At 50.8% G+C, this 24996-nt stretch overlaps 2 protein-coding genes across 8 annotated transcripts in view; one reads left to right on the top strand and one right to left on the bottom strand.

Annotated features, from left to right (window-relative positions):
* LOC130539183 (disco-interacting protein 2 homolog C) overlaps positions 1-13030 on the top strand; it is a 59474-nt gene extending 46444 nt beyond the window's left edge. For 5 of the 7 annotated variants that reach the window (XM_057057364.1, XM_057057360.1, XM_057057365.1 and 2 more), the window contains 30 exons: positions 1691-1782; positions 3168-3278; positions 3391-3514; positions 3983-4092; positions 4185-4287; positions 4374-4438; positions 4519-4612; positions 4742-4861; positions 5001-5115; positions 5307-5446; positions 5519-5655; positions 5731-5939; positions 6017-6131; positions 6200-6401; positions 6493-6602; positions 6702-6782; positions 7049-7172; positions 7246-7367; positions 7539-7650; positions 7775-7884; positions 7954-8084; positions 8181-8349; positions 8420-8590; positions 9390-9419; positions 10246-10307; positions 10385-10442; positions 10529-10603; positions 10901-11075; positions 11191-11314; positions 12062-13030. In XM_057057364.1, coding sequence (XP_056913344.1) covers positions 1691-1782; positions 3168-3278; positions 3391-3514; positions 3983-4092; positions 4185-4287; positions 4374-4438; positions 4519-4612; positions 4742-4861; positions 5001-5115; positions 5307-5446; positions 5519-5655; positions 5731-5939; positions 6017-6131; positions 6200-6401; positions 6493-6602; positions 6702-6782; positions 7049-7172; positions 7246-7367; positions 7539-7650; positions 7775-7884; positions 7954-8084; positions 8181-8349; positions 8420-8590; positions 9390-9419; positions 10246-10307; positions 10385-10442; positions 10529-10603; positions 10901-11075; positions 11191-11314; positions 12062-12314 — 3644 coding nt within the window. In that variant the 3' untranslated portion in view covers positions 12315-13030. The remainder of the gene's footprint in view (positions 1-1690; positions 1783-3167; positions 3279-3390; positions 3515-3982; positions 4093-4184; positions 4288-4373; positions 4439-4518; positions 4613-4741; positions 4862-5000; positions 5116-5306; positions 5447-5518; positions 5656-5730; positions 5940-6016; positions 6132-6199; positions 6402-6492; positions 6603-6701; positions 6783-7048; positions 7173-7245; positions 7368-7538; positions 7651-7774; positions 7885-7953; positions 8085-8180; positions 8350-8419; positions 8591-9389; positions 9420-10245; positions 10308-10384; positions 10443-10528; positions 10604-10900; positions 11076-11190; positions 11315-12061) is intronic. The other 2 variants (XM_057057361.1, XM_057057362.1) reach the window with 2 other exon arrangements.
* A 1544-nt stretch (positions 13031-14574) lies between these two features.
* zmynd11 (zinc finger, MYND-type containing 11) lies at positions 14575-24793 on the bottom strand. The gene is given in 17 exon segments (XM_057057375.1): positions 14575-17675; positions 17797-17982; positions 18053-18331; positions 18410-18484; positions 18708-18996; positions 19076-19194; positions 19302-19379; positions 19469-19524; positions 19733-19820; positions 19895-19987; positions 20066-20143; positions 20336-20497; positions 22007-22030; positions 22363-22478; positions 22481-22521; positions 22869-23004; positions 24603-24793. Coding segments are annotated over 16 exon segments (1938 nt in total). The 5' UTR covers positions 23000-23004; positions 24603-24793; the 3' UTR covers positions 14575-17552.
* Between the last annotated feature and the right edge of the window lie 203 nt (positions 24794-24996).

The raw sequence follows: 24996 nt of genomic DNA, 5'->3' as shown, positions 1-24996 counted from the left end.
TGACATCATCTGTAAAAGATGGATCCAACGTTCTGCTTGGTTGATCTGATCCACGATGGTGATGCATCGTCATTATTCTAGCAGTAGCTAGCCTAGTAGTAGTTAGCCTAGTAGTAGTTAGCCTAGTAGTAGTTAGTCTAGTAGTAGTTAGCCTAGTAGTAGTTAGCCTAGTAGTAGTTAGCCTAGTAGTAGTTAGCCTAGCAGTAGTTAGCCTAGTAGTAGTTAGCCTAGTAGTAACAGCAGCTTTGTACGTTTCGTCCACTCAAAACCCAAGATGGTATCAAAGTGTGTGTGTGTGTGTGTGTGAGAGATAATAGGTGTGTGTGTAACCGTGCTGATTTCTGAGGAGTGAGATTGTAGCAGATAGTGTGAACGTTCCCAAGATTGTGAAATGTCTCCAGCCAGCGTGCTGGAATCCTCCGCCAGAGACGCCGACACGGTGAGCCTGTGTGTGTGTGTGTGTGTGTGTGTGTGTGTGTGTGTTCCTCTCTTTCAGCTCTGCACTGTTTTGATGTTAGCTGACAAGGACAACCTTGTCTTGTCTCTTCCTGTCCAGTTGCCCCCCCCCCCCCCAGAACTGAGAGAATTTGATCGTAAATTTTCCTGCGGTCCTTAAACTCAACACTCATCACGGACAGAAACATTTTCCTGCTCTTGGTTGGGTGTGAGAGCTTCTCAGGGCTCATCTGATCATCGTTCATCACATTGGAGATGACGATGGTTGTGTGTGATCTGTTTTGAGCTTTTTCGTTATTTGGAGTGGTTTTGTTGTATGACTACAGCTTCATCTCCATCTTTACAGCTTCTGACAAGCGTTCACGCCTGAAGAGGCGGAGCTTGACTAAATTAGCCAGCAGCATTAATTAGCTCCTCACATACCGACTCATGTGGACGGTGTCGTTACACCAGCAGCTACAATCAGAGTCTTATTGACATCGTTGCTTTAATGGTCACATATAAGCAGCTAGCAAATGTGCCGCTGCTCATATGAACCCTTTCATCTCCTCACCTTTCCAAGTGTTTGGTTCTAAAGATGCGAGAGGCCTGTTTGTCCCCTCTGGAGATCTTTGCTTCGCTCTGATTCTCAGTCGTTTTCTGAGAACCGCAGCTGGTCAAATATTCAACCTCTTCCTTCTGATTAATGACGTAGAGGACGAGTTGAGAGGGCAGAGAGACGGATCTCTGGGCACAGCCGCCACCGTTGGATGTTCCTTCAGGGTTTGGCTCATCGTGTATCTGCTGTAGTTTCTCTCAGAGCTCTGTGGGGATTGTCTCATTTTGGCCGATGCTGTTCCTCCTGCTCGGTATCCCGGTGGGAATTCTGATGAACAGGTGAAAAACCTCATTTAATCTGAAGAATTCACCCTGAATTCTTCATGCAGAACGTCAGCAGCTGCCAGATGGCTTCAGGAGAAGGATGAGCCGGATGGGTGCTGATGGGAAGATTTGATGATTGCATCTGTCATGTGTTAAATGCATCATGTCCCTCAGGAACCTTCAGGTTTTCTGGACTGATGTCTTGTAGACTCCTGATATCATCTTCTCCTCACTAACGTGCTCTTCACTGACATCACAGATCTTCCCGCTGGAGATATGACTTACAAACATGTCTTGGAGTCACATTTTCTGTCCGACTTAAATATCTCTCTGCATTTAAGGGAAAGTGAAAAGCTCCTGTGTTTATCTTCAGGAAAACTGTGGTCCAGAAGTGTGAAGGTGGCCTACAACCTGCTGCACAAACTGGGAAACAAGCAGGAACCACTGGTCAGGCCTGGAGACAGGGTAAGTCCCAAATGTAGCAACCACCACCTCCTCAGCCTTCGTTCCGCTCCACACGTGACCTAAAGGTGGCGCTGAAGTTTGGGAGCCCGCTTCCCTGTTTGAGTCCAGAAGTCTTCAACTTCTCATCCTTGTTTCAGGCTTCATTTCCTGCTCGGCCGCAGTCGTTCAGGCTCCGCCGCCGGCGTCTCGGCCGGATGGGCGTGTTCCACCACGGAGGGGTTTTATAGTGTCGCCCAGGGTGAAGAAACGGGTTTTTCAGAGCACAGCTGTTAATATCTGGACTGATGTCAGGTTTTAGTAGCACTTCAGAGCTTCAGTCAGGCGGAGAATCACATCACAGTAGAACCGAACGGGTTCTGTGGTCGACTGACGGGGAACCAGACACCCAGCACCTGACGTCAGCTGGCCTCATAAACTGGGCCTCCATGCTGGGCTCGTTCTAGCTGCTCCTGTTCTAGCGGCTCCTGTTCCAGCGGCTCCTGTTCTAGCAGCTCCTGTTCTAGCATCTCCTGTTCTAGCGGCTCTCGTTCTAGCGGCTCCTGTTCTAGTTGCTCCCGTTCTAGCGGCTCCTGTTCTAGCAGCTCCTGTTCTAGTTGCTCCCGTTCTAGCGGCTCCTGTTCTAGCAGCTCCTGTTCTAGCTGCTCCTGTTCTAGCAGCTCCTGTTCTAGTTGCTCCTGTTCTAGCTGCTCCTGTTCTAGCGGCTCTCGTGTTTTGTGCTGAATGTGCTTCCATTAAGGTTACATCAGAGTAGCACAGATCCTAAATGGATCCCGATTGGAATCCAGATTGTTTACGTGTGTGTTCCCAGATGGAACGTTTGGGCATTTTCTGCTCCTCTGAAGTAGTTTAATATCCTGATGTGAGTCTTTGCTCCTCCAGCTGCTCACGTGGTGGCGGCCCGTAAAAGCCTCATCACACGACTCACTCCTGCACTTAAGGGTTACAGTTTCAACCTCATTCCAGACACACACACACACACACACACACACACACTTATTCCGATACATTTGTGTTGGAGCTGTTACGCAGCACTTACCTTGGGTTTGACTGTTATCGGACTGAGCCAGCATGGCTGAGCGTGCAGGAGGTGAGACAACGTATGAACCTTTAAATCTGATCTTTGATCCACGCGTCCATCGCTTGTTGAGCAGGTTGTGTCCAGCAACAGTCGGTCAGGCTCCAGTCAGAAGGGAAACAACAGTTTTCTTTCTTTTGGGTTTGTGATGGTGCTCACAGCTTTTTTACCTCAGTAAACACATCATCTTCATTTACAACTTCACCTTCGGCTTCTGTCAGGAAAAAAGGATCTTCGAACGCGTTTTAGCTCCGGTTTTTCCTCTGTTTCCCATTTGACCTTCCGGTCTCCTGCCTGCTGCTGTCTGCAGGTGGCGCTAGTCTACCCCAACAACGACCCTGCCGCCTTCATGACGGCCTTTTACGGCTGCTTGCTGGCTGAAGTCGTCCCGGTGCCAATAGAAGTACCGCTGTCCAGGAAGGTGAGCACCACCTGATGCTGACCTGTGTGAGTTCTGCTACTCCGACCTTTTTAACCTTGACTCACGGAGGTTCTGTGGTGGCGTGTGTGTGTGTGTGTGTGTGTGTCTGCAGGACGCCGGCAGTCAGCAGATCGGCTTCCTGCTGGGCAGCTGTGAAGTAACGGTGGCTCTGACCAGCGACGCCTGTCATAAAGGCTTACCCAAGAGTCCCACTGGGGAGATCCCACAGTTCAAAGGTCACACACACACACGCGCACATACACACACACACACACACACACCTGTCAGGGTCTCTCAGATCAATGAATGAATGAGCAGGTGACGGTCTGACAGGAAGGAAGCTGACAGGAAGGAAGAAGACACACGAGCACCCGACAGTCCAGAATCTCCCACTGATGAATCACCTCGGTCTGATTTTACTAATGGAGCTATAAATAACTCCCCTCACCACAGACGGTGGTATTAAGGCAGAGTGCTCTTTTTATTGACCAGCAGGATATTAACTGCTCTCAGTCACGTGGTTGATTGGAAAGCATCCATGACAGCGCTGCATACTCAGAATTCAGTCGTATGAAGTCAGTAAAAAGATCAATAAGTTCGTCTGCATTCATCTGAGCAGCCTGAAGGTGCCTCAATGGCTCCATCTGCTGTTTGGGGAGGGGCATTACACACTGGATCCGATTCCTGTCTGTCTGTCCGTCCAGGCTGGCCCAAGGTGCTGTGGTTCGTCACAGAGTCCAAACACCTCTGCAAACCACCGCGCGACTGGTTCCCACATATCAAGGACGCCACCCAGGACACAGCCTACATCGAGGTACATCGACCTGAAGACTGAACACGATTCACAGACTTTCCTCCTCCTTCGTTTCATGTTGTTTTAAATGTTACTTTTCATCATGGGTCCAGTATAAAACCTGCAAGGACGGCAGCGTCCTGGGTGTGACGGTGACCAGGACAGCCATGCTCACACACTGCCAGGCCCTCACACAGTCCTGCTCCTACACCGAAGGTAACGCACGCACACACACACACACACACACACACACACACACACTTGGCTTAGCTGATGTGATGCTCCTGCCTGTCGTCCTGCAGCTGAGACAATCGTGAATGTTTTGGACTTCAAGAAGGACGTGGGGCTCTGGCACGCTGTCCAAACAGTAAGACACGGCTCAAATCTTGAGGATGAAGGAGTGGAAGTGGTAGCGGCACTAATCTCGTCTCTCCTCACGTGTGTCAGAGCGTGATGAACATGATGCACGTCATCAGCATCCCTTATGCCCTCATGAAGGTCAACCCTCTGTCCTGGATCCAGAAGGTCTGCCAGTACAAAGGTAGTAGAGACCCCCCCACCCCCCTATGATCAATGAACAGGAGACAATCCTGCTGAGTTGTGACACTTTTAATTCTTACAATCACTCTTTGATTTTAATGTTATTGGATGTGTGACGTTCCACGTGCAGCTAAGGTGGCCTGTGTGAAGTCCCGGGACATGCACTGGGCCCTGGTCGCTCACCGGGACCAGCGGGACGTCAACCTCAGCTCGCTGCGCATGCTGGTGGTGGCTGATGGTTCCAATCCCTGTAAGGACTGTCAATCCCAACACTGTCGCCTGTTACGCTCCAAATGTACCCTGCCAGACAAAACTCAGGGCTCAAATAAGCAGCCTGAGAGGAACTCCTAACGATCGTCCCTGTTTGCTTCTGCCTGCGTCACCTTCAGGGTCCATCTCGTCCTGCGACGCCTTCCTCAACGTCTTCCAGTCTAAAGGGCTCAAGTCAGAGGTCATATGTCCCTGTGCAAGCTCCCCCGAGGCTCTGACTGTAGCTATAAGAAGGTCCACACACACACACACGCACTGACAGAAACACATGCACACAAATACACAAAATAATAAACCCCTTATTTAACAAATATTTTAGCTACATTTGTTATTCCCACCAACCCGAATCCCGGGTCGATACAGGGATGCAGGACCTCCCTCCACCAGCTGTGCTCTGACCTGATTGGCTGTTTCTGCTCCTCCAGGCCCCTGGACGAGGGCGTGGCTCCTCCCGGACGTGGCGTTTTGTCCATGCAGGATCTGAGCCACGGCGTGATCCGGATCGACTCGGAGGAAAAGCTGTCGGTGCTCACGCTGCAGGACGTGGGCTCGGTGATGCCCGGAGGTGAGAGCGGGGATACGGGTCCCCGGGGCGGAGGCAGAAAGATGCTTGAACCCTTTGGCGTCTCGCCCGCAGCTCTGATGTGCGCGGTGAAAGCAGAAGGAGTTCCACACCTCTGCAGAGCTGACGAGATCGGAGAGCTGGTGGTCTGCACGGTTGCCACGGGGACGTGCTACTATGGGCTGCCTGGTATGACCAAGACCATGTTTGAGGTGAGTGTGAGACAATTGTTTTTGTGTTTTTAATCTCTTTTGAGCCTCTTAATGGGATGTTTTAACTTCCCGCAGGTGTTTCCGGTTTCGAACGGTGGCGCTCCGATCAGCGAGTTCCCCTTCACCAGGACGGGCCTGCTGGGCTTCATCGGACCTGCGGGGCTCATCTTCGTGGCGGGGAAAATGGACGGGTTGATGGCGGTTGGAGGACGACGGCACAGCGCCGACGACATCGTGGCCACGGCGCTCGCCGTGGAGCCCATGAAGTTCGTCTACAGGGGCAGGTACGGGAACGCCGGGTCCTGGTGTAGCACAGGAAGCCGACAGAACAAGAGCGTCACCTGTGGCTGCTGCCTTTCAGGATAGCCGTGTTCTCCATCACGGTGCTCCACGATGAACGCATCGTGGTGGTGGCCGAGCAGCGGCCCGACTCCACGGAGGAGGACAGTTTCCAGTGGATGAGCCGAGTACTGCAGGTACTCACGGATCAGGTCGCCTGAGGGGGCGCGTTCACCTGAGTCACCCTCCATCTTCCTCCCTGCAGGCCATCGACGGTATTCACCAGGTGGGGGTGTACTGCCTGGCTCTGGTGCCCTCCAACACTCTGCCCAAGACTCCTCTGGGTGGCATCCACCTGTCAGAGACCAAGCAGCTCTTCCTGGAGGGGGCGCTGCACCCCTGTAACGTGCTCATGTGTCCGCACACCTGCGTCACCAACCTGCCAAAACCGCGGCAGAAACAACCAGGTACGGCGAGGCTGCCGCAGCGAGACGGCTGTGGCCCCTTCGTCTCCTCTCCTCACCTCCTCACCTCCTCTCCTCACCTCCTCTTCCTCAGAAATTGGTCCAGCCTCTGTGATGGTTGGGAATCTGGTGTCTGGGAAGAGGATTGCTCAGGCCAGCGGCAGGGATCTGGGCCAGATGGAAGACAATGACCAGGCAAGGAAGGTGTGTGTGTGACGGTGTGTGTGTGATGGTGTGTGTGTGTGACGGTGTGTGTGTGAGTGAGTGATCACCACAGGCTCACGTGTACTTTTATCTTTTCAGTTCCTCTTCCTGTCAGAGGTCTTACAGTGGAGAGCACAGACCACACCAGACCACGTCCTGTACACTCTGCTCAACGCAAGGGTGAGGCACCCTGCACACACACACGCACACACACACAACACACACACACGCACAAACACACACGCCATTGTCATGTCACAATTTCTGTTCCTGCATCTCAGAGGATCACGTGATCATCACCAAAGCCAACTATCGCCATCTTCGTCATCCTTTTAAAGATGGTGTGTGTGTGTGTGTGTGTGTGTGTGTGTGTGTGGTGTGTGTGTGTGTGTGCGCGCGTGTGTGTGTGTGTGTGTGTGTGTGTGTGTGTGTGTTGCCTCCTCCAGGGTACGATCGCCGGCTCTCTGACCTGTCTTCAGCTTCATAAGAGAGCAGAGAAGATCGCCGCCATGCTGGGGGAGCGAGCTCATCTCCAGGACGGCGACCACGTGGCGCTGGTGTACCCTCCAGGTAAACACCAGTTCAGACCAGTCTCCTGTCTGTGTGACTGGTGTTTGGTCCTGACGTCTCTCCCGTCCTTCAGGCGTCGACCTCATCGCGGCCTATTATGGCTGCCTTTACGCCGGCTGCGTGCCGATCACCGTGCGCCCGCCCCACCCTCAGAACATCGCCACCACGCTGCCGACGGTCAAGATGATCGTGGAGGTGAATCATCTTCATTTCACGCTACGCTAACGATCCTGTCAACAGCATCGTGATGACATCAGCCAGTTGAAGCGAAGGAATGGGAGGGGCCTCGTCCCTCCGCCGCCGTTGGGGGCGGAGCTGTGGCTCGGTTGTTGGTGGTCGTCAGGTTGTTCCGCTGTGTGTCTGCAGGTCAGCCGCTCCGTCTGCGTGATGACCTCACAGACCGTCTGCAAACTGCTCCGGTCCAAGGAGGCGTCCGCCGCCGTCGACGTCCGCACGTGGCCTCCAGTCCTGGACACAGGTACACACACACACACACACACACACACACACACCCGAACCTCCAGAGTCCGAGAAGCAGCTGCTGGGACGTTTGAATCCTGCTGTGAGCCACGTTATTGCAGCAGGTTGTTGCTTCCTTTCAGATGATTTGCCAAAGAAAAAACCTCCTGTGCTGCATAAACCGTCCATCTCTGACACGCTGGCGTACCTGGACTTCAGCGTCTCCACCACGGGCATGCTCGCTGGAGTCAAGGTGCACCCCCCCCCCACACACACACTCACCGCTGTTTGTTGCTGAACTGAACCCCCTTCTCCTGCTCAGCTGTCTCACACCTCCACCAGTGCCTTCTGCCGCTCCATCAAGCTGCAGTGCGAGCTGTATCCGTCCAGGGAGGTGGCCATCTGCCTGGACCCGTACTGCGGCCTGGGCTTCGTCCTCTGGTGCCTTTGCAGGTCAGATAATCACCAACGGAAGCACAAACGTTCAGCAGAATCCTCCTTTCGAAGCTTTTTGGTTGCTGGTTCGAACTCTCTGGTTCCTCTCCGCAGCGTCTACTCGGGTCACCAGTCCATCCTCATCCCTCCGTCCGAGCTGGAGGTGAACCCGTCTCTCTGGCTGTCGGCCGTCAGTCAGTACAAGGTCCGGGACACCTTCTGCTCCTACAGCGTCATGGAGCTGTGCACTAAAAGTCTGGGCCTGCAGACGGACGCTCTGAAGGTCGCCCTCCTGAGAAGCTCTGACGCAACCGCTCACAGAAGGTTTGGTGCTGAATTTTTCTGATCTTCAGTCTCGAGGGTTGGACTTGTCCCGGGTCCGGACGTGTGTGGTGGTAGCGGAGGAGCGTCCCAGGACGGCGCTGACGCAGTCCTTCTCCAAACTCTTTAAGGACCTGGGCCTCCACCCCAGAGCTGTCAGCACCTCCTTCGGCTGCCGGGTCAACCTGGCGATCTGTCTGCAGGTGGGTGGACGCCTTTCTGCTCCGTCCCGCTCGGTCTGGTCCAGGTCGGCCTGGAAGTTGTGGATTTTAGGAACGGCGAACTAGACGTTTGGACGTTTCGTGTTGAACTTGACCTCCTCGTTCATTAATGCAGATTTGGGGTTTTTACTGTAGTTTTCTGACCTCCACGAAACGGACCTGCGAAGGTTTGTGAGGGTTGTTTTTGGATGAAGCTCCACATGAGGAGCAACAGCTGAAGTTTGTCAGAGAAGCAGGAAACCGGGTTTTTGTTGGTCGGCTCGTTTTTAAAGATTGTCGAGTTTACGGAACCGTCGGCTGGTAAACTCCAGAATCTTAGATCAGCGTTCTCCTCCTCACCCTCCTCATCCCAAACCTTCAGATCTTTCAGCTTCATCTTGTCATTTCTGGTTATATTTTTAAGAGTTCAGGTGTCATTCTCAACCTCAGTTTCCATTCATATTCATGGCGATTGTGGAATTTCTAATTTAGTGTCAGATCCTTTCTCTTCTGGCTCCAGATTTTAGATGATAAATGTTCCCACATAAACTATCAGCCTCGTTAACTTGATTCAGTTCTTCAGCCTCGGGTTTGTGTAACCACAGACTAAACTAACCACAGACTAAACTAACCGCTGATGAACCAACGCTGCCTGAACTCCTCGAGTCTCGGTTGCTTGTTTTGTTGAGTTTTCCTATTTTTGACGTTTTCCTTCTGTCCTTCCTTGTTTGAATCATAACTCCGCCCACATTTCTCATACTTGGTTTTGTCTCCGCCCCCCCGTCTCTGACTGCTGCGGCAGCCTCACAGGCTGGGAAAGCTTGCTGACCAGGTAGGGAACCGACACCCACCAACAACCGCCACCTCCACCCCGCTTTCAGCACGTCACTCTTCAGATGTAGACAGAACTTTAGGATTTTTCCGCGTCTCGTTAATCTCCTGTGCTGTTTGAGGTTTTCATGACGGACGAAGCAATTCTGTTTGGTCACACCAGCGACTCTGCTGACGGTCTTTAAAATCAACTCACAGAAAATCGTGGTCAAAAGGCTTCATTGATTTAATGTGAACCATCAAGACACAATCCACAGGAGGCCACCAGCACCTTCAGGATGTGAAGGGCTTTTTTGTGTCTCGCTAAAGTTCACGTGAATGAAATCTCTGGTTTTTGCTGCTTCTGGTGTGACCAGGCAACGCTGGCGGCGCCGTAGCGGATCCGTGAGGATCTGGTCTGACTCCCAGCATGCCGCTGTGTGTGCGGTGGTGGGCTGGTTTGGGATGGTGGAGGAAGACAACGGGGTGCTTGACCTGTCTTCTGATTGGCTTTGAGGTTTCCATGGATACACACATGCAGAAGAACCTGAAGTTTTCTGGTTTCCCACTCGAATGTTTAAGCGTTTCTCTTTTACTGCAACGTCCTCCTTTTTCCTTCGGGATCAGCGCTCCTTCCCCTCCTCTTTCCTCTGTTTTGCATGTTAATCACATCAGTCTGATACGTTACAACACTCAGGTGTGTCGGGTTTACTGTGACTCCGCCTCTTCTACCTGCTGCTCACTAAAAAATCTTGTGGGATTCGTTGTGTGGAGAACCTGCTTACACACACACACACACACACAGCAGCTCTCGTTACACTGCCAGTAAACGTTGGCGTGTTTCTCAGGGCACCTCGGGACCCGACCCCACCACCGTGTACGTGGACATGAGAGCGCTGCGACATGACAGGTGAGTCAACAACCCACGTGTTCACCTGGCAACGTGGCGCCGACCTGCTGATGATCGATCGTGTTTTTGTTGCGCAGGGTCAGACTGGTGGAGCGGGGGTCGCCACACAGTCTGCCGCTGATGGAGTCGGGGAAGGTGACACCCCTCAAAGTGTTCTGTTTCCCTACAGCTAAAGTACGGAAGGAAAAGCAATGTTGTTTTTGTCTTGGGTTTTTGCTCAGATCCTGCCGGGTGTTCGAATCATTATCGCCAACCCAGAGACCAAAGGACCGATGGGAGAGTCACATCTGGGGGAGGTAGGCGTCACTTTTCTACTCGAATCTGATTGGCTGAACTGGTGGGGAATTGTTGCTCCGTAGGTTAAACTCACCTGTTGGTGTTACCAGTTCTCACCACCAGGGGGAGACAAACACGCACCTGGTTATTAAACTGCTGCTGACAGTAAATGTTGACACCAAGCAGCAAAAATAGCTTCCTGTTGTTGCTGGAGCTACATTTTCAGGAAAAGAACTGACACGAAATCTCCATGTTTATCCTGTTGAAGTTTATTCAGAAGCAAACAGCCTTAAGTACGTGCGCGCATGTGTTTGTAGATCTGGGTCCACAGTGGCCACAACGCCAGCGGCTACTTCACCGTTTACGGCGATGAGGCGCTACAGTCGGACCACTTCTGCTCCAGGCTCAGCTTCGGAGACACGCAGACTGTCTGGGCTCGGACCGGATACCTGGGCTTCCTCCGCAGGACCGAGCTGACGGACGCCAGTGGAGGTGAGGACAGAGGAAGGCGTAACACAGCGACCTGCTGCATCTTAGCGTTGAGTCCAGGATGTCCCCCTGGTGGCTGGCTGCAGCAGTGCCTCAGACGTCTGTTGACTGTGTGCAGAACGACATGACGCTCTGTACGTGGTCGGGGCCCTGGAGGAAGCCATGGAGCTGAGAGGGATGCGATACCATCCCATCGACATCGAGACCTCCGTCATCAGGACGCACAAAAGCATCACGGAGTGGTGAGACACTTGGACACCTGCTGACACACTGTCCGTCTCCTCCCCTCCATCTACTCCTCTTTCATCACTGTCTTCACTCCTCTCTGTCCCTCCACACATCTCTTTCCTTTCATCTCCTCTTTCTGTCCCCTCCTCTATCCCTCTCACAGTCCCACCTGGGGGCTTCTTGCTGCGAGGCAACAGTGCTAACCACCACACCACCGTGCCACCACCATCCTTAACTCATTCCACTCAACCTCTAGTGTCCCTTTCCTCTGTCTCCCTCCTCTTATGTCTTCATTGTCCAATGTCTGTCTCTCTCCTCCCTTTATCTCTCTTCCTCTCCCCATCTATCTACTCCTCTTTCATCACTGTGTTCACATCTCTTTCCTTTCCCCTCCTCTGTGCTGCTCCATTCTCTATCCCTCTCCCCTCTCCCAGTCCCAACCGGGGATCGAACCCAGGGCCTTCTTGCTGTGAGGCAACAGTGCTAACCACCACCATCCTTAACTCATTCCACTCAACTCAACTCTCCCTCTAGTGGCCTGTTCCGCTCCCTCCCTCCCCTTATCTTACATCTTCATTGTCCAATGTCTGTCCATCCCCTCATTCTGTTGCTCCCCTCTTATCTCCGATCGTCTCTCTTCCTCTCCTCTGTCCTGTCCCTGTCTACTCTCCTTTCTCCTCTCTCTTCCTGTCATCCATTCCTCTTCTCCCACAAACCTGTGAGGTGCTGACAGGAAGTAATGTTTCTTCTCTTTCCTCTAGTGCTGTGTTCACCTGGACCAACCTGCTGGTGGTGGTGGTGGAGCTGGACGGCTCAGAACAGGAGGCCCTGGACCTGGTCCCCCTGGTCACTAACGTGGTTCTGGAGGAACACTACCTGATCGTAGGTGTGGTGGTTGTGGTCGACATCGGCGTCATCCCCATCAACTCCCGTGGTGAGAAGCAGCGCATGCATTTGAGGGACGGATTCCTAGCTGACCAGCTGGATCCCATCTATGTGGCCTACAACATGTGACCTGAAGGACGGCGCTCCTGGGGCTGGAAAAGAAATAAAAAGAGGTGGATCAGTGGGACAGGAAGTGCAGAGCTTTTTCTCCCTGTGAGGTCATTTCCTGGTGGCAGCAGTTGACACGTAGCCTGAGACGAAAGCTTCACCAATATTTCTATTGAATGTTTACCTAAAGTGGCACTTGTGCAGCAACAGAGGACAATCGTTAGCTTAGCATGGTGGAAGCGTCAGCGGTGTGGCTCATTTTGTATTCTCCAGTGAAGTATCTTGTTTTGGCTTCGATTTGTATTTTAGGCTCTTTTCTTAGAAAGAAATTGTATGATGTCAGAACGGTGCGGTTGTGATCACAGCGACCCTTCAGATTTTCTTTGAGGTACGACACATTTAACATTTTTAACTCGGGACGCGTCCATCTCAGCAGGAAATCCGTGTGCTAAACTAACATCTGCAGCCTTTTATTTTTACGTACAAACATGCTTCAATGAAGCACAGTGACAAATTCATATCATGTAAGTATGTACAAAAATAAACTGACTTAATTTATTTTGTTTCTCCTTTAAAAGTATATTACAAGATGTTCAGGAATGTGTGCTCTTGAATATTTGTTGATATAAAAACTTTACAAAAGTATATCTGGAGGAGAACACGCTCAAGTGTTTTCTGAAAATAGAAATGTTTGATGATGGAATATATGAGACGATTAAAGGATTTAGAACAGATGATGTCCTGCGTGATGGTCAAAAACTTTTTTTTTTACTGCACAAGTTCTGAACCATAACAGCTAAACTAGTGTAATGAAAAACATGTTTTATCAAAAGTACCTTTTATCTCGTACAGAGCGTGTTTCTCGAGTGGAAACCACTAGTTTCAGTTTAACACTAAAATACACAAATTACATGGTTAATGCAGCCAGTACTTATTTAAAAAGGGTTCAGTTCTGATGTATAAAACTGAAAATAGGATTTAAATTAATTGCTAATTTTGTCGTTTGTTGCCAACAGTTTACCTTAACTAAATTTAAAATTACGGGGTGTCCCAGCTACAATTTGCTGATCTCTGGTGGTTTGAGAGCAAATTACAACCACCACCAGTTGGATCAGAAATCATTTTCAGAACAAAGGAATAAAGATTGAATTTGTACCTGAAAGTCTCCATCTCAGAAGCGTCACCCGAGAATCTTTATCCGGAACGTCAGAAAAGCTCCGAAGTTTCCACACGGACAATCGGGCCTCGGACCGTGACGTTACAACAGGAAACAGGAAGTACCATTAAGGCCCGCCTGAAAAAAAGATCGACACTTCAGCATTTATCAGAAAAATGTTTCTCCTAGTTTGAAAATCCTTGATTTTATACTGTCTATCAATAAACAGATATTTTAACAACCCTGCCAAAACTATTTGTCAACACGTTCAGCAGAAATTTTTAAAAACTCGGGACGAGACGGATGTCGGTTTAATTGCATCAGTTAACCAGAAATCGGATGTGATGGAAATAAAATCAACTACCGCGATATTCCTGCACATAAGCCGGCGTTAATTTGGAAATTACCGGTAGTCTAAAACTCTCAAACACCTGAAAAACGTCAACAAACCCAACGAAAGGTTACGTGCAAAAGTCGACTTGATTTAAATGTAAAAAAAAAAAAACATTCAAGTGAATCAGACGTCTTTTAAAATTGGACGAAAAGATATTTTTCCTTTATTTTTGTTGAGTAACATTTTACATGCCAGATAAAACGACGTGTCTCCCCCTGCTGGACATTTCCCCCACTCTTCCCATTTATAGGCGATCAAATAAATATCAACTTTTTAATCTGGACAACACTGAACAGGATCGAGCAAACGGTGCCCCTTCACAAAACTACGGAAGTATAAATAGCCTTACCTCAGTTTAAGGATTGCCATCTGGGATTTTCCAGAACCAGCGTCCTGATTACAGCTGTCAGTCTCTAGAACTGTAACAGTTCTATTCTGTCATCATCCAGAGTAATCAGATTACTGCTTCAGGGAAAAACACTTGCCGCATCCGAGTGGAGCAGGTGAAAAAGTTGCGTCACATTCCTCACAACTGGAAACTGAGACATTCCTCAGATGTCCCATATTTTTGTCGATTCGTGTCCATTTAATGTTTAAAAGAATTCTGGGCACACCAAAAATCTCATCTTGATGAATTAAAAAAAAGAGAACTTCAACTTAACGTTGGAAACCAGAACAGCTTATTACATTTCTTAACTATTCTGAATTTGAATTCAAGAGACACAAACAGGTGAGCTTATTGATACATTTATTTCCTCCATGTTAGCACATAGAATATATTTATATACATATTGCTAGCTAAAGCATCAAAAATGACAAGAGCATATAAAAATGTTAAACCACAATTAATAGTTTACATATGGACAGAAGATGAGAGGAGGTGAAGAGTTTCACACAGAAATACTCTGTAAGCACGCGCAGGACGTGATGTAGTGCTGTGTGGAGGACCGAAGAGTTCCATTAATGCAGAGAACTTTCCTCAAACTTGGAAAAGAGTCAGCAGAAGATCAGGAAAGTCGTCCTGTTGCGTTACTCTGAAGTGCAACTGGAGAGAAAGATCTAAGAACAGCCGTGGATAAACACACCTTTTACTCATGCAGCTAAAAATCCGAGGACACAAACTGGAATGATGGAAACATTTCCAGAAACTTTCACACCAAAATCATCACGGCTGGATGGACGAATATAAAAATGGTTCTGCGATGAGATCGCTGTTGGTTTCCATCGGCAGAAGCTCGTTTCTACCAAGGTGACGCGAAACTGAGTCTCAGCCACTTAAAACTCTGAAGTTTGGAATAAAAACTTCCAAATCGGATCAGATCAGATCATTGAGCTCCACAGTGACCTGCTGGTCAGAAGTCTGGGCCACCCTTCTGCTACAAAACCCGTCCCACATCCTGCGATTAGGTCTGTCGGGTTTTAGTCACGTGTCGATCATTAAAGGCACAACAGCGAAACGTCTCTGGCTCCGCGGGTCCACAGGTGACCCCCCAGGGTTTCTGGCTCCAGAACTGCTCACAATCTCTGCTCATCACGCACTATTTTCTCTTTCATCACTTTGGCAGAAACCAGCTTCCCAACGATGACTTCAAAACACAAACTGATCGCCGTGGCAACAGAGGCTGATGATATAAAAGCAGAGTTTATTTACAGAGTCCACGGAGGGAGGGGGGGTTATTTACACGTAGTGCAATGATGAGTAAAAGGAGGGGGGGCGCGGTTTAACTGGAGAGCTGGGACCAAACTTCTGCTTTCACACATCGGATCTAAAAACATGAGAAGTCTAACACAGATGCAGCGCTGCATTTACCTACAGAGGCGTGAAAACAAAAGTGACGACACCTGAACACACCGCTGCCACTTCGGCGAAGCGGTCATTACCCAGAATTCACTGCACGCTCAACGATAATGAAAGCGGACGGCTGCACGAGTCCCGGTACAAATGAAAACACTGGACTGAAACATGCATGGTCAACATCGCCCAATGACATTCACAACTTTAGAAAGCCAGATCTTAAAAATAATATCAAAAAACAACATCTACACCTGCTGTCTGTGGCTGCCGCGGTTGCTGGGCAACGGGAGGGGCCCTGGTGTGACTAGAGGGTCAGGAAGGAAGCGCTCTTCGTGTAACCACTTCTTGTTCTGAGATGTCTCAGATTAATCCAGGAGCTAAACACACGTCAATAATAAAAACAAACTGTTTCCTAAATCCATCCCATTTGGTCAATACCATGAAGTCTCAGTATTTTAGGATAAAATCCACAGAGATGATTAATTTAGTGTAAAAGACTGTTTAAGAAGCTGAGAGGCGAAGCCCCGACACAGTTGGTCCATCCGTCCCCACCAGCCAGGCTCCGGATGAAGATGAAGAAACTCCCAGCATGCACGAAGCTTCGCGAAGGTGAGAAAGAAAAAGGGCACCGACCACCAACAGAGCAGAGATTCATCAACGTCGCACAGCTGGAGGCTGAAAAAAGTCTCCAAACGTCACAATGACAACAAAGTCTGGAAAAAACCGTGGAGAGTAAAGAGGAGCGAGGGAAGCGAGGGCGCCGCCTCCAGGAGCTTCGGGACGGTTTTAGCAATAATACAAGCGGCGGAAAATGAAGTCAGCAAAAACCAAAGTCAGATCACAGAACTTTGGAGATGCAACCGAAACACTGCTGTACATGTACGATTCATAAGACACTTTATAAAGATCCAGAAATGTAAATTCAGTCATTAGCTTCTCGTCAGATTCAGAACCAAAGAGCTGCAGCAGGTGGACCACCTACGGAAGCCTGGAGGGGTCACATGACCCAAACGAGAGATGTACAGACCTAACTGCACATGTGTATCAATTTAAAAATTTCAATCCTCAAATTGAGGAAGCTAAGATAGGTGAACTTTTAAAAGTTACAGGTTGCTAGGCAACAGGACTGACCAAACCAAAATAAAAATCACTGTTCAGAACAGTCACTTAGTTCATGTTCTGCTGAACAAATGGGGATTCATCCGCCACCCAAAATGGTTCCGAGTGGATGTTGTAATCTCAGACAGGAAGTCAGGAGACGCTGAAACCTTCAGTTTAAAAGGTGAGAGGGACGTTTCACCGGTGGGGGGGTGGGGGGGGTGCACCTCAGCTGTCCTAATATTGCACTGAAGTCCTCAAAGATGGTCCATTCTGACCCTTCAAAGGGTTCATCGATTCCTAAAACTAGATTAAAGTGACTGAATTTTCATTTTTGGGGTGAATGGATGATGACCCTCAGGGGTGGAGAACATGAACTTCCCACCAAAGTTTACAGTCGTTTAAAAAAGCCCCCACGCGTGTGCAGAGTAGCGTCCACTACAGCCACAACGATGTTCACGTTGGGGAAGGTTTCGTTTGCCGGCGTCTCTTAAGGCCGACCTCGTGACCCTGTGACCCTTTCAGGTAGAAGTTTCAAAGGTGCTTCCAGGTTTCTAAGCAAATTTCCGGGTTATCGAACGAGTCTGGACATTCGTCCGCGATTAAAACATTTTCTCAACGAAGAAAACAAAGACCACAAATCATCGTCAGAGATGAACGCAGAATCAAAACCTCGCCTACGTTACGAAAAGAAATTAAAAAAATGGGTCCAAAATTTTAAGTAGGTGTATTAAGAAGCAGGAAGTGTGTGTTGATGTTGACACTGACTGAGGGCGGAGCCAAGGGCGAGCTGTGGCTGAGGGGGGCGGGGCCGGCTCATCTCTTCCTGCGGCAGGTGCGTTTGTGGTCGGCGTGCCAGTGTTCCTGCTGACACTTGATGGAGCAGTAGGAGGTGTTCCAGCAGCAGTGGTACATGGCCTCCTCCTCACAGTTATAACACTGCAACACAGCGGCACCAACCCGACATCAGGACGCTTCCACCTCGTGGTTACCCCCGCGGAAGGTGTCAATCAGAAACACCAAAGATGTGGAAGATCAAAGCTCTGCAGCCTGAACTCACCCACTGCTTCTTCTTGGTTTGGGAGGTGAGCTGTTTGTGTTGGGCCACCAGCTTCTTCACCTCCTCCACCAGCTCTTCTTTACACTTCTCCTTCACCTGTTTGCACTTCCGCTCCATCTCGGCCTGAGCGCCCGCCACCGCCTTACTGACCGCCTGACGTTTCTCCTCCTCCATCTCTGCTCGGAGCTGAGGGAAGAGCGGAGGTGTTTTAGCCGACCATAGTTAACCGAGTGATGAGATGATGATAATCGGGGACCTTCTCCAGGGCCTCCCGGACCACCCGCTCCGTCTCCCGCTTGTTGTCGGCCTTCATCATCTCCTTGACGTCGTTGAAGACCTTGGTGTACTTCTCGTGACACATGTTTTGGCAGGCGCCGTCGCTGCTGGTCTGCGTGCTGCGGTGCAGCGTGCGCGGCGAGCTTCCGTTGGCCTTCTTGGTCTGCGTTGACACCGACAGCTTCTCCGGCTGCTGCGGCGCCAATGAAACGGGGATCTCCTGGCTGGAGCTCACCGCCTCCATCTCGGGCTCCGGGTCCTGACGAAGGGCAACAAGATGGAAGTGAATTTCCTTTCAACTGGAATCAAGACGCGAGACACGAAAAGTTGAACTCACGCTGGCTTCTTCTTTGGGTTCGACCATCTGAGAGCGGCGGCTCTTCTTCGCCTTTGGCTCCTGGTTGCCCTTGAGCTGGAAACAACCAGTGCAGAGATCAGAACGGTGAGATAGCTCAGAGTTGAATGTTTCAGCATGAACATAAACATGTTATTTTCTGCTGTTTCTATGAAATAGGAACTATAACGCGTTTTTATGCAATTATGCGCCAGGCCACCAGGGGGCGCCACTAACTTCCCTCCGATCAGTAGAAACTGCTCCACAAAGCTCAGAACCCCCCTGATGCTGACAGACTTACATGCCGCACCTGTTCGTTGCTGGTGGACGAGATGCTGGACTCGGCTTCGTCGGTCCGCTCCAGTCTGTCCGTCCTCCCGCCGCCCTCCTGCGGCGGCCGCTGGCTTTGACTGTGTTGGTGTGGCGTGCTGCCGTCGTCCATCTTTGTTTTCCAGAAGCGTCCCTCTCGCAGGAAGCGCTGGTACACCTCCAGCTCCTCGCAGGCCTTCTTCCAGCCGTTGCTCCGCTTCACCTGCAGCTGCTGGACGCTGACCTTGATGTCCTGGATGTTGTCTGCAGGGATCCAGGCTCTGTAGAAGGGGGGGGGGGGCGATTAGAAATAAAACCAGCAGGTCTCTAGACAGTGCTGGAGCCGTCAGCTCTGCTGACCGTTGGTGCTGATGTCCAAAGAAGCGAACGTCCACCTGGTTGTCCTCCCGCTGTAGGACTTTGGCCGGCCAGTAACCGAACCCTTTCATCTTGGCCCACACCAGGTCGTGGGTCGGCACCTGCCCAGGTGATAAAATAAACACACAGATAATGGAACTCATTGTTTCCTTCAACTGAGACAAATGTCATTCAGACTGAACGAGTGTTTCTGATTGGCTGCACTCACGCAGGGGAAACAGAACCAGTTGTCCGGCCGAGCGTTCGACAGGTAGAAGCAGTTCTTGCACAACAGCAACTCGTTCAGCTGAAGAGGACGGCGACGGGGGAAGACAAGAAAAGAAGGTGAGCGTCAGGTCTGCAGATCGGCGCGTGAGGAGACGGTTCCAGCGTTACCTCGTGACACGTGTCGCTGAAGAGCAGCCGTGCGATCTCCGCCTGGTCACTGTGGACTGAAACACACACAAACGGTCACAAAACGGGCCGATTTGAAACGTCCGACAGCAGAAACACACTCAGACCACCAGGAAAGTGAGACTACTGGACCCCAGCTGACTGGGTGGACCAGCTCCAGCCGTTGACCTAATGTGAACTAGAACAGAACCTTCACGTCCAGGTTACCCACCAACACTCCACAACCATACATGCGTGTGTACCCACCTCCATACAAGATGGCCGTGTTGTGAAGGATCAGCTGAGCGTCGGCTTTGAACTCGTCAAAGTTCTTGTAGTTTCCTTCAGAAAGGTTCTGAGGGAGAAGCACAGGTGAGGTCAGCGGTGCGTTTCGAGCGCAGCCGTTGGGGTTCCTGGAGTGACGGATACCTCGTGGATGTTCGAGACGTCCAGCGCCGTGTGGATCAGCCGTTTGTACATGGGGTGTTTAGTGTCTTTGCCTTTCTTGTTCAGGTCCACGGCCTGCAAACAGGTCCAACCCGCTTCTGAGTTTTGTCTCCTTTGCCTACGTGAAGCTCAAACATGACACAAGCATCTCACCCGCTCCTTCATACGCTGGACTATGAAGCGCAGATATTTAGCCATCTCCTGTTTGTTCAGGTTCTTCTTTTTACTTCCCTGCACACGGAGAAAACACAACATTGAGAATCAGAGCAGCTCAGGCTCTGAATAAGAACATTAGCACCCTTCAGTTGCAGCCACTGGCGCCTGTTGCCCGTGGCGACAGCTGTTTCTGTCCTCACAGCTTTAAGAATGTGGGTCTGAGGTAAAGGGAAACAGCAGGAAGACGAGAAGTTCCCGAGCACCTACCCTGCAGACCACACACTGCCAGGGGGACCCTCCGTCTCTGGGCTTGAACTCCTCCGACAGACACTTGAGGTGATAAACCCGGAAGCAGTTGTCACACGGGAGGACGTCGCCCGGCAGGTGACACTCGAAGCAGTACCAGTCGTGACTCTCGGCCTCCCACTCCTGCCGAGACACAGCACAGAACAAGTCTGGGTGACCCCCCCTCGACCCGCCGACCACAGCGGGGGGGGGGACCAGAGCGATGGCGCTCCGACGGTTTTGTGGCTGACTGAACATCAAAGGAGCGACACTTTGGTTCCCGGGAATCTTTCACCAGCAACATCAAAGTCCGAGTGTCTCCAAGTTAAAAGCAAAACTGGAGGAAATGGACCTGGTGTCACAAACGACTCCATCAGTGTCGGAGCATCAGAACAAGCTCAAGAAAATAAAGCTGAGCAGCAACAGAACCCACTGGGCCCGACCAGCTCATCTGAGATCATCTGGTACCGAAGAACCGCCAGGCTGCTCCATCAGCCCAAACTGGCCAATATTAACATACTGATTCATGTTTAAAATGACAATTAAAGCAAAGGGAATAAACGAATAATAAATGAAGATAAATTTCAGAAGCTGAGGTTCCGTGATGGCCCGACCCTGTCTGGAGCTGGACCAGAACCGTCCCACAGACGGTCTGAATGAGTAAAGCTCAACAGAAACATCATTTTATTAGAAAAGAACCCAAAGCATCAACTTTAAGTCTCTTCCTCCTGTGGATCCGCCCACCCAGCTCCGACCTGCAGCTCAACAGGACCGAAGGTCCAAACAGCGTTTGGACTTCTTACTCAGGAACGCTGAGAAACGCGAACAAACCCGAACCAGGAACAGTCACACACACGAGGCCAAACCAACACATCACGTCTGCTATCATGCATCAACGTCACGAGAACCTGCTGCTTGGATTCAGCTGGAAATTCCCAAGGAATCTGTGGGCGAATCTGGATTTAATCCCGCCCGACTCCTGGCAGCACGTTGCAAACTTTGGAACTTTAACCAATCGGATCTGGAGAATTTAGGCGGAAAAAGCTGCATTGGTCGGCTGGACTTGATCCAAACCCCCCCAGCCAAACTGCCCCCCCGAGTGGCCGAGAACCTGGAAGAGTCAGTCAGCCGAGTAACCAGCAGGAACACACACACACACACACACACACACACACACACACACACACACACACACACGAGGAGCGGGACCGTTTCCTCGCCTCCGCCCGACTCATCGGCGACACGAGGACAGGCGGAGCTACGCATGCCTCATCTTCTGGAAAGAACTACAACTACCAAGATACTACACAGGCTCGCTACCAACCTGCAGCCGCAGCAGCACGGCTGTCACCAGTGTGATGGTTGATCGATGGGATTGTAGTGGTAGTGGGGGGGGGGGGGGGGGGGGGGGGGGGCGTCGCCCAGGAGGGCGTGTGAGCACGCTAGTGCACGTCTGCAGATGAGTAGCGAGCACCGAGCACCGCCACCAGTTCAGCCACACGCAGGCGCAGCGCGACAGCGACGTTAGCTCTGATGCTAACAGGGAGGGTTCAGTCGGACCGGCGAGCGTGCTGCGTGTGGCGGGACCGATGGCTCACAGGATGTTAGTGTGTGGGGGGGGGGGGACCCCGAAAATAACGATGCAGCTCTTACCTTGCTTCCCTCGGCTTTCGGCTCCTGTGATTACAAGTGATTCAGAGAGCAGTGTTTAAAAAAAGCGGCGGCTAAAACCAGCTCAGCTCCCGCACCGTGGCGGCCTAATGGGCCCACGGGCCGGGACTGAGCATTGTGTGATGACGACAAACTTCAGGGATCTTCTCAGAACCCCTTTCAGGTGACCAGTCTTAAACCAGGCCAGCATGAAGGGACCTGACTAACCGCACTATTGCTGATGTCTAGATCGAGTCAAAGCTGAACTAGGAGTTCTAAACAGACGGAATTCAGATTTACTCTATCACACTTGCTCAGTCGGGCGGTTCTGGTGTGGTTCTGGTGTGACGGGAACGTACCATCTCATCGCCGGGCAGCCAGTATCCTTCCTGCTCGATGCCGGCCTTGGAGCCCTTGCAGCCGACGGTCAGCGTCTCCACCACGAGGCCGTCCTTGACGGCCAGGCTCAGCTGCGGGCCGTCTCCTTGGGGTGCATGCCAAACACCCGGCTCAGGTACCTGCGCAGGTGGAGGGAGGGAGGCAGCGTGAACAAAGTGGTACTGCAAGCCCATTGTAAATTTTAAAAACTGGATAAAGACGGAGCCCAATTAGTCCGATTTAAAATAACCATTAAGCTAAATTGTGGTCATGGTAATTATTGAATTCTTTGAGGAGATGAAATTCCCTCTGAGAGACGAGAGATTTATTCATCCTCCGCTTCGACTGATCAGCAAAGGTGTTGGCCAACAGCAGGAGGGCTGCTATGCCCTTGCTGGGGGTTGCCATGACAACAGCCAGTATTCCTCGTCAGGAACGTCGGAGCGAGCGAGGGTCAAATCAAGGAGTCGGACGCGGTCAGACTCACTTGGAGATTCGGTCCATGTTGGCGATTTGTTTCTGGTTCCGGATGACCTCGATGGCCGCCCACACGTACTGGACCACCTTGGGGTCGGCCTGCCTCTTCTTCATCACACGTGACATGATTTCCTTATTCATCACAACTGGGAGAAACACACAGACCAGTTGGGAGTTAAACGTAAACACGCCCTTTCAAAATAAGAGCAGGGCAGTTGAGAGCAGAGCAGCGGAGGAAACGCTCCTGCTGAGCCGCACACCTTCAGCATCCACCGGGAGTTTGTTATTTACTACATTAAAAAGCATCATCTCCATTTTAAGGGTCTTTATGGTCGCTGTTCCTGGCTGAATTCTGCAGCAGACAGTAAAACGGCTGCACTGCATCTCGTTCCCAGACTCGTCCTGCGTCCACGCGCATCAAGTGTCAAAGGAAGACAAAAGCAAAGCTGTTAGAGAGCTCCGAAAAGGTTCGGAACAATATCGTTCGGCTTGGCCCGGCGCTCCTCAAATAGAGAAGAATTTAAATCCGATTTTGCTCGGTCCTCCTCCGGACATCCATGAAACCTGAGGTGTCACGTTGGAGTCAAAATTAAAGCAGCGACACGGAAGATTAGTAGTGGCTTTTGGGCCACTTGTGACCGAAAGCAGAGCTTTATATTCCACTTTAGGGATGTGAACTCAACTTTTGCACGTTGGCAGACCACAAACATTATCGAATTTTCACAGTCAGAAATCTTTGCCACATGGGCCCCAAATTCCACCTCTAAATTTAGCTTCCCGCTCAAGTTGGTGGCAGCAGAACTTTCATCTCCACCAGGGTTTCCGTGATCTCATCCTCCGGCTGCAGATCCGCGTCCTCCTCATGCATCTGCGGGGACAGCATGGTGGCGTGAACGCGTCTCCGTCCACGTGTGGACAGGACGCCTCTGGGGACAGGGCGCCTCTGCACAGCTGCAGGCAATCATGCAAGGTGTGCAACGCCGCAGGCCAATCAGAGGGTCGGCGAGGACCCATCTAATCAAACCTAATTCATCCACCGCGTTTTGATGGCGACAGGAAATATTGGTGGTTCCAAAAAAGCTTCGCTGGTCTTCATATCGTGAGACAGCTCCCAGAACCGCTCCAGTTCGAGGAAATGAAACGGTTCAGAATTCAGACAAGGGGGACAAGAAGCCTCAACAAATGTTGAAATCAAATAAAAGACTAAACATCACTTTTAGACCGGTAACAAAGAACTGCCGTCAGAAGGCCACGGCAATTCACCAAACTGTCAGCTAACGCTGCTAGCGAGCGAGCTAGCGTCGGAAAAGTCCCAGCCCAGGTTATCTGGGCGATTCAAACATAAGCCATTAAACATAAAAAGCATTCAAATGAACCTCACCATTAACTCTTGGCTGTCGGAACAGGACGACGTCCTAAAATCTATGTAGCAATGTTCGTTAAAAAAAGAAACAACGTAGCTAACGGCTGCAGGTGTGTTAACCAAAGTTAGCCGAGTTGTCATGGAGTCGAACCAATATTCAGCACGGACGCAGCAAACCGGTTCTTTTGAGGCGAACGGAGCCCCGCGATTCACCGCAGACAGAAGCACATTGATGTGTCTCGCTGCCCACTCGTTTGTTTTGGAGGGCGCCATGTTCATAATCCTCCATCACGGGATAGGAAAGCAAGCTAACAGCTAGCTAAGCGCCGTGTTGTCATTGAGCGTTTGTAGTTTTTCCTGGAAATAACAAAATAGCCTCACCTTTGCTACGCTGTCGCTAACGCACAGTTCTGCGGGACATCCACAAAGGCTGGACGCCAGCTGGTTTACATTAGTATTATTCGGGCTGGTTGAGGCTCTGGATGGTGGTTCGTGTCCAGCTGGCCACGGTTCAGCGGTGCTGGGCTGAGAGGTAAACACAGACGGACCGGCGGGCCGAAGGGAGGCCTCTAGTGGCCACAGCCGGTCACTGCACCCAGCCGCTCCGATTACACGACTGCCGACAATGTATTCGGATTAGGCGGTGTTCTCGTGAATAGTCTCGAAATTGTCCTTCAGAATTCTAACTTGCGCTATTATAAACGGCCATTCAGGTCAGAGGGCCCCTTCTTTTTTTTAATTTGAAGTTTCAGTGCAGTGTATATGTTGATAATAT

The sequence above is a fragment of the Takifugu flavidus genome, chromosome 15 (genome assembly GCF_003711565.1).
Source record: "Takifugu flavidus isolate HTHZ2018 chromosome 15, ASM371156v2, whole genome shotgun sequence".
Taxonomy (NCBI): domain Eukaryota; kingdom Metazoa; phylum Chordata; class Actinopteri; order Tetraodontiformes; family Tetraodontidae; genus Takifugu; species Takifugu flavidus.
This window is presented reverse-complemented; position numbering and strand designations above follow the sequence as displayed.